This window comes from Symsagittifera roscoffensis, chromosome 7 (assembly GCF_963678635.1).
Source record: "Symsagittifera roscoffensis chromosome 7, txSymRosc1.1, whole genome shotgun sequence".
NCBI lineage: Eukaryota > Metazoa > Xenacoelomorpha > Acoela > Convolutidae > Symsagittifera > Symsagittifera roscoffensis.
In genome coordinates, this window is record NC_087068.1 from 40301209 (window position 1) to 40310086 (window position 8878).

Genomic DNA, 8878 nt, shown 5'->3' on the forward strand with positions numbered 1-8878 from the left:
CAAAACGATAAATATCATTTCCGCAGCTGAGTTCGTATTGAATTAAAAATTATCAAGCGGTAAGTTAGCAGACGACCGTTAAAAAGTAAGCCATCAATCAGAAACTTTCATGCTCCGGAAATTAAACCAATTTTAAAAAGCAGACCAACAATAATCCGCAAATATTTTCCCAGAAAAATGTTTTCAATTTTAAAATACTGCCTCTCGGTCCCAGCACCTTTGTCGTCCCAAGAAGAGGAGTTACCTCTGAGCTAAAAATGTTTGGATATGAATTCATTTGAAGCACTTAACATATCACCTGCGAATTCTGTTAGCAAAATTGTTTATGGGTTTAAAATGTAGTCCCTGTTTACAATACTCTTGCTTACTGCAAGAGCGATTGAAAAATAATAGTCACGAAATCCGCTTAATTTGCTTGTGTATTCAGGGACTTGCTTGCGGACTGTGCTCAGCTAGAAAAAGTTTTGCTGTAAAATAACATAGCCAACTGAGTTGGAAGAGTATTGAACGCAAAAAAACTTGTTTTTTTCCAAGTACTTTCAATTTTTGAATTTCGTAGACAAAAGTAGATGGCCTTAAAGCTCTGCAATTTTGCAAAACGATTTATAATGTACTTTTTTTTATTAAAAAAAGCACAATTTGAGAAAACTGGATCAATATTTAACTTTTATTTCGCTGGAAAATCTGATTACTTTCCAGTTTCGAAATCAGAAGCCGATCACGTTTTTCTTGTTCTTTACACTTTTGCTGTTCGATAGTTGAGTTTGTCTTCATTTTAACAATGGAAATGTACTGAACTTAAAAAGAAATCACAAGTCAAATCACGAAAAATCAAGTGAGACGATTAAACTTCAAGACTTTTTCCTGAAAAAAATCACCAAGACCTACATAATAGTACTCACTACGTTTTATTACTCTTAAAAACGCTTTGTTCGCAAGCAAATGCGGATGACTCTTGGAATTTTCTGTTTAGGATCCGACTCTCAAATCGATCGAAGCAACCGTGTCACCAGACGATCTGTAGCCATCTAACATCATGAATGCCCAAATTCTCATCAGGAACCATATTAACGGTCCAAAACTATACACCAAATATGATCCAAATTTTTACCTAAGTTAGTTTAATACAAAAACCTTCGATGTACATGAAACTTGGTTTAATTTAACTACTGTTTCACTAATTTCAAATAAAGCAAGGAACAATATTCAAGATATTAAATATTCAAGATTCCTGTTTTGAGATCTTTATCATAAAAACGTTCAAAAAGTGTGATTTAATTAAAAATAGCTTCCAAAATAAACATTTAACCCTTTTTATAAACGCAACAATAGTTACATCAGAGAAGCCAGAAGAAAAGTTCTCCCAGCAACAAACAAATAAGAGTTTCCAGTTTTTATTTATCTATCTTTCGCGTAACTCAGCACAGCGGGTAGTGCCATAGGCTGCCATTTAGTACCCCCTCCCCCTTTATTCACAAACAGGACTCCCTTGTCAATGCACACTTTGACAGTTCCCAAAGTGTACACCTGGCGCGAATCGTGAAATACTCCTGGAACAGGTGCGAACAGAAGGTTCAGTTCCGAGCATCTTCGTTCCACTAGGTCTCGGAAAGTGTCCAATTGCATCATAGATGCAGACGAGGAGTCGACACCTGATTGCTGTTGCAGTCGCAAGATGCTCTGAAACAAGATCAACTACCAGTTAGGACTTCAATGATGAAAAATAATCCCAATTCAAGAAAGCTGGATCAAAAGGTAACTGGGAAATATTGAAACTAAAACCCACTTTTGAAGCACAAGTCATGCACGCTTTTCTGCGACAGCTGCCGTTTTATATTGAGAGTATAATCTGCCTTCAATTAGCGAATTAATTTGAAATGAACTTGAAATAGCACAAGTTCAAGAAAACTTAATTCACTCTTCATTCACGCTTAAAAACTTAAAATAGCCAACAGACAGTTGGAAAAAAATCAATGGCTGCAAGCAAACCGAAAAAAAATACCGATTTACTTAAAAAAAAAACTCATCATTCGAACTTCAAAAGAACATATATGGCCTTAAAGCTCTGTGAAATACTTGAATGAATGATCGACGTTTTTTTGATAACATGAACCCAGAACTAGAAGTCGATCACGTTTTTCCAGACCTTTACAATTTTGCTGTTCGATAGTGGAGTATGCGTTCTTTACAACTAAAAAAAATAGAACAAGTAAACCGCGAACAAGTAAATTTGAGCCTGAACAAATTTTGACTTCTGAAAAAAAACGAACAAAAAATCACGACATAAACAAGATTCTGAACTACGCTTATCGACTCTTAAACATTGCAAACACGCCAAGGATTTCAAGGAAAGAAAAAAGTAATTTTTTACACAATTTTTGACTTTCGGAGACTAAATACATCACGTCGAAGATCTTTAGATGAAACAAGATCAACAGCTATTTTTTAATTCCGCAGAAAAATCTTTAAATAAAAATTCGTTTTCGAAACAAAAACTCGCATTTTTCTTAGCGCCACATGCTGTTTCCATTGGTATAAATTGCCTTCAAATTAGAAAATGAAACTGAGCTAATCCTGAAAAGCTAAGCCACACACCGCAAAAAAAAACAAATTCGAGCTTGATTAAACAAGGTTTTTACCTGAAAAAGCAGCACACGGCTGATTAAAGGTTTCGACCTGTTTATTGCTACAATAAAATCCAGGATCATAGCCGACAAAAAAAAAACATTCTAACGCTGTTCGATAGTGGAGTTTGAAATCCTTTTTGCCAAAGTCAATGATCTGAACCTAAGACAAACTTAAAAGTCAAGCCGCGAAAAAAAGTAAATTTGAGCTTGAAAAAATTTGAATACTTTTCCTGAAAAAAAAAACAAAAAAATTATTGCGACCCATGTAAGAGTCTGATCTGCGTTCATCGACTCTTAACAAGGTCCAGCTGTGAAACGAAACCCCGAACTTAAGGGTACAAAGGCGACCGCGTTACCTCTAAGCCCTAAGTGGGAAGGAGTCTCGATGCGCTGGCTGGTTGATTGTCTTTGAATTTAATAGGAAGCAAGACAAATATCTGCAAAGTTGTTCACGGGAGCAAAAAGCCTAGCACCCGGCTGCAACAACCTTGCTTGTCCCAAGGGTACTTATTATTCTTTTTAGCTAGGAACCATTAGTTTTTTCACTGCAATTGATGCATTTAAAAAGCATTAACTGTGTTAATTCATTGCAAACCAAAAGTAGTTACTTAGGTTGAAAAATTAATTGCATCGTACAATAAATCTACGCTGCACATGTGTAAAAGTTTGGAAAACCCCTTATCCTTCAAGAATTTCTATGCTTTGGAAAGTAAACTGACAAAAAACAAGCAGACAAACGAAAGTCCCAGAAATCTCTAACTCAATAGATTTATACAGGCAAAGCTGCGCTTCGCAAACATTAGCGAGAAAACGACAAAAAAGTAGCTTCATAAAGTGAAGTAAAAGAAAGTAGAAAAAAGCCTCGATTTGATAAAACTTCGCTGCGTATGTGATTCGAACCTGCGACTTCGAAATTAGGAGTCTCACAATCTGACCTCTCGGTCATGAACGCTAAAATATCGACAAACAATTAAAGCAGCTATATATGCTTATAAAATTGCCTATGCGATGCAGCAAAAATTCACCAAATACAGATAGACACAATTTTGCAAAAAAAAATTCGAAAACAACAAGCTGAATGCCTCCACATTAACTTTGCATGTAATAAATTGGAATACTTAAAGCCTAATTTTGTATAAAAAAATTAAGCATTTCAAAAAAATTGCGAGATAAATTGAGTTAAAAAAATTTCATGAAGTCATATTTTTATGATTGAAGTTGCTTGAAACAAATAGCTTTTTTCGGTTCTTCCTACAAATAAAAATACATCAGCTCTGTTAATTTTTCATAATCCACTGTCAAAGCACATTCTATCAAAAAGCCGTAGAGGTGCCACCAAAAGTGGCACCAATATTTGCGACTTAGATTGAAAAAAGGATAGTCGTACTATTACACTACGCTCGCAAGTGTAAAAAACAAGGACAGACCGGGATTCTAACTCTGTCGACTACCAGAGCAAATAAGAACGGCTTCGAAGTAAATGGAATTTCATTTAAAAAGCAGTCAATTTCTTACAAAATTGAAATAGTCGTGTACGGTGAAAAAGTTTGTTTCCCAAGTAACAAATACACATGCTCTCGCGTGGAAAAGACTAAAACTGAGGTATTGGGGGAAACAATTATCTACACAGAGGTGAAGGTTCGCTTCGCAAAAATACGCAAGAACATGATAAAAAGTAGCTCTATAAAGTGCTATAGGAAAAAGAAGAAATAAGCCTCGAATTAGTAACAATTTGGCTACATCTCAGATTCGATCTGCAACAGAGATTATGAGTATCACACACTATCCGCTCAGCCACGAACTCTTACTTATACTTATTAACAAACACTAGCCACAAAAAAGCAGCTAATAGATGCTATGAAACTTCTAATACTACAGATCTTGATTATAGCAGAAGTAAACCAAATAAGTGAGCACTTTTAATGAACACTTTTATTTGCGAGTTAGCTTAGAAAAAAGGAAGGTTCGTACAAATACACTACGCTGCCCGATAGTGTAAAAAGAAGCTTGGGGACACATGATAGAAATTTGTGGAAAGGGGGGAGAAGGAGGCTTAAATAACAAAAAAATATACACATGCTGAACTTTCTTGTTTTCAAAACGCTCAGGTCCTGATCGAGTTCGAACTACGGATACTTGTTCTTAGCAGGAAAATTAACAAGACGCCAAATGCAGAGTGTTATTTGACAGAATTTGATTCGATTATGATGTAGGTTATAAGATTCATTGATTATGTCAGGTCAAGAAAATCGGCGACTACGCGGTTAGAACCGCTGATCTCTCGACTAACATGTTTGTTTGCTGGAAAAACATCTAGTAACGCTTAAGAAGACACTTAATTTATCGTATTTATACCGTTTAATTACATCGCATTTTGTCTTGCCTTTACATATAAATACATACGTGCGGCACGTATCCGTCAGCAGCAGTAGCTGGCATATTGTAGTTATAGATCGGGTGATGGGCGCTGTTGTTGTATGGGTGGTACTGATGCTGAGGCATGCCCCCCATATTGTGAGTGGGCGGTCCTGGATGTTGTGGAATGGGGGTGACATACTCGTAGCCCATCACAGATGATCCAGAGACAGACCTGGTCATCATGTCCATTGCTTGCTTGAAAGAGGCTAATAAAAAATATCTTTCAAAAATAAGTAACAGGCAGTTAAAAAATTACTTTTCATTATAAATTTCAAGTTGAAGAAGAAAATAATTTTCTCTTTATTGCGACTGAAGACCATACTTTTGCTCGTACATTTCACTTAGTTCCAATATTGAAGCCAAATTCAACCCAGAGGCGAAGCTACGCTTCGCAAACACAAAGAAACGATTAAAAAGGCAGCGTAAAAAACTTTTCTTGAAATTAGGAGTATTACATATATTCTCATATCTGCACTACGAACGCTTGTAATTTTACTAACAATAACCACCAATAGAGCAGCTAGAACTTCTATCAAATTGCCACTGTTAAAAAAATTCGACCGAGAAAAAGAAAACTTTTTAAATATTCCTGATTTGAATATCCGACACGTTGTTAGGAGTCTCACGTCCTCGCATCTGCTTATGCTGAATCTACCTGTTTATGCTGAATCTACCAGTTATAATATCTTTAATCATATATTCTACTGATACAGAAATGCGTAAATTTAAAAATTTCAAAAAATGGACTTGACACTAAACTCTTGTTTCTCTGCTTAGGTAGGGGATAAACAGCTAATTTAAAGAAATCTAATACTCGCGCTTTCAATTGAAGTTTTGATCTCAGAATTTAGCTCGGTAGTTTTCAAAAAAAAAGTGAGAAAGATTCCAAAAATTGATCAAAAAGTTTATTTTTCCTAAGTTCATAAACTTTTCTCTACTAAAGCATGGGAATTAAGGCCTTAATATGAGATTTAGCAAGTAGTTTTCGAGAATTGACGAAATTTCTATCAAAAACAATAAAAAATTAAAAAGGAACTTTTTCAAAGTCCATATCAGCTTTTCAACAAAAAAAACAGGTTAAAACAGATTACTCGGGGAAATCTAAGTTCTAATGAACTATCGACCTCGGAATCAGTAGGTTAGTTTTTGAAAAAGTAACGTAAGACAAAACGGGCAAATTTCAAAATTTGGACATTTTCTAAGGCCATATTTTTCTTTCAAAAACACAGGGCATAGCCGCTTGTGCATTTAAAATTCGCATAATTGATTTTCTTCTTTCGGTTAAGCCCTTTATCACTGATTTGGCAGGGTAGATTTGAGAAGTCAAAGTTTTAAAATTAATCAAAATGTCAAAAAATGGGCTTGTTTGAGGCCATACATTTTTTTCTACCGAATTTAAAGAATAGCCGTTTAAGAAAGGGAGATCCACATAACTTGTTCTTTTGATTGAACCCCTCATCTCAGAATTGTGCATTTAATTTTTGAGAAAATAAAAAAAACTCAAAACAAATAGGCCAAGTGAAACTTTCGAGAATATGCTGGCACAAGAGCCGGTTTTCTATTTTAACCATTTTTTTGAGAATATGCTGGCACAAGAGCCGGTTTTCTATTTCAACCATTTTTTTGAAAATCGGTAAAGTAGTGTTTGAGAAAAACTGAAATTTCTGCGAAAAGTGCAAAAACTTTCCAAAGCGTCGCAAAAAAAACGAAAAACACCAAATCCCATACATTTTCATAGTAAATGTTGTTTTCAAACAGGACATAGCACTAGCCAAAAATAAAGCAGCAACATATTCCATTAAATTATTTACGCATAAATAAGCTTAGATATGATTAAATTGAAATATACCAAAAGTACCACCAAATGAACACTTTTACTTGCGACTTAGCTTTTTTAAAAATCTTGGTAATAATACACTACGCTTAGCTTGAGTAATTATGCTTTGGTAGAACTGAATATATAGGTGAAGTGAGAGCTCGTCCTCCCGCACATTCATTGCCATAGTAGGGTAGCGAATACTTGCTCTAATATCTCAAAGCGAAATTTATTAATGACAACCTCGAATAGAAACCCAAGCCTACAGAAAAAAAAATCATACAAATATGAAAAATTCGCTTCGCCTAGAAGGGCCACTTATTTGGATCTTAATTTCTTTGAAACTGTCCAAAGAAGAAGAAACTTGTCATTTGAGCCTGTTAATAGTGTGCTTTTATGGTCACAAATTGAATGAAAGTGACCTTTGGTTTCGTTGAGAGCTAGAAGTTGAATAGGGAACTCATTCCGCCATGCTCTGTACCATTTCTCCACCTCATCGAAGTTGGGCTGGTTAGACAGCCAGACACAGAGACACTGGATCCATTTGGGGAAGAAGTGAGCCACTAATATCTGACTCAACTGGTGCAGAGAGAGGAGGTCGTGCCAGATCAACACAGATCGAAGCAGTTCTTAAACAAATTCATCGTCGGATACTCAATTTAAAATTGCATGCAGAGACAAAAACCGCAAGAATTTTCAGAAAAACTAGGAGACTAATTTTGCAATACATAGTCATAATTCTTCTTACAACTTAAATTTATTAATCGAACTTCAATCTCTATTAAAGCTGGAAATAATTCAACAGCTCACTCAACCTCAAGGAATTTTCTATTTAAATTAATACAAAACACTTTAAATGAAAATCATTTGGCACCTTGATTAGTAAAATATAAAGAAGTACCTCACGCCAATTTTAGCATACTATCAAAACTTAATTTTGTATCAAGCATGAAATTGATAATGAACAAGCGAATCAATCCAACAAGCAAACCGTTCGGTCAAAAAATTGCGAGCAAATGAAAAGTTGCAAAACCAGCGATTCAATTACAAACCGATTCCAGAACTAGTATTGTCCAGTGGCATTAGGTGAAGAGCCATCTTCAACTTAGGGCAAATCGCTTTAATCAGGAATGCTTCCATCTCTCCCTTCGAAAACACATCCCTCCAAGGTTCGATGATCATCTTCGCGCTTCTGTCCGTCGGATCCCAGTTAACGAGACATTGGGCCAACTTAGTTCTGATAGTCACAAACAAAGGTTGCAATCTGTCGCCCAAAAGCGGCAACCAGGGGTGGATCCAGGAATGAACTGGAACTGTATCCGAAACTGGGTTCCATGAATCCAGGGCTTCTTGAAGCCTCGGAATGAGAAACTGTTCCACGATGTTGATGAATATGTTTTTGGGCAACAATGGTGACCATGCTTCAAGAATTTCTATGAGACGCTCACTTGAACGAATTGAGTTTGATCTAAACTCAAAATCAGTTCGTCTATATGATTCAACTATGGTCACATAAGAACAAAATTTTCACATTTTAAACATCGAGGCGATAGAAAGCAGGTTGCTATACCAGAGGCCCAAAATATTCCGACAACAGTTATACACAGGAAGCAACTAAAAGAATATAGCCAACAGACAGTAGTAAAAGAGTCAATGAACGCAAGTAAACCGGAAAAAAATACGACGGACTTGTTTTTTGAAAACTTTCGAATTTGGAAGAAAAAAAAACAGACGCCATTAAAGCTCTTTGAAATTTTAGATCAATTTATGAGTGGCACATTTTCGGCAAAATTGATCCGATTTGAGAAAACTGGATCAATAGACAATTTTTCCATTTCGCTTGGAAATCTGAAAATTAAATTCCATTTTTGCAACTAGAAGCCATCACGTTTTTCGAGACCTTTACACTTTCGCTGTTCAATTGTGGAGGAAGGAAATCAGCTGAGCTCAACTGAGCTTTTAAGAAATGAAATCAACTGAGCTTAAAAAAAATAAACGTCAAACCGCGATAAAGTAT

General features: G+C 35.6%; 1 protein-coding gene across 1 annotated transcript; it reads right to left on the bottom strand.

The window, feature by feature from the left end:
• Nucleotides 1-1283: 1283 nt before the first annotated feature.
• On the bottom strand, nt 1284-8599 carry LOC134852029 (tuftelin-interacting protein 11-like). The gene is made up of 5 exons (XM_063868306.1): nt 8595-8599; nt 7914-8329; nt 7284-7490; nt 5031-5251; nt 1284-1680 (listed from the first exon to the last, which is right to left on the bottom strand). Exons 1-5 carry the CDS (start codon nt 8597-8599, stop codon nt 1399-1401), a joined length of 1131 nt encoding a protein of 376 aa, XP_063724376.1. The 3' UTR covers nt 1284-1398.
• Between the last annotated feature and the right edge of the window lie 279 nt (nt 8600-8878).

Bases quoted from the DNA above. Each gene is read 5' to 3' on its own strand.
- LOC134852029 (XM_063868306.1), bottom strand. The intron at 5,252-7,283 runs GTCACTTTCATT...ATTTTTTATTAG, and splicing joins AGCTCTCAACGAAACCAAAG to CCTCTTTCAAGCAAGCAATG. The intron at 1,681-5,030 runs GTATGTATTTAT...ATCTTGTTTCAG, and splicing joins CTGACGGATACGTGCCGCAC to AGCATCTTGCGACTGCAACA.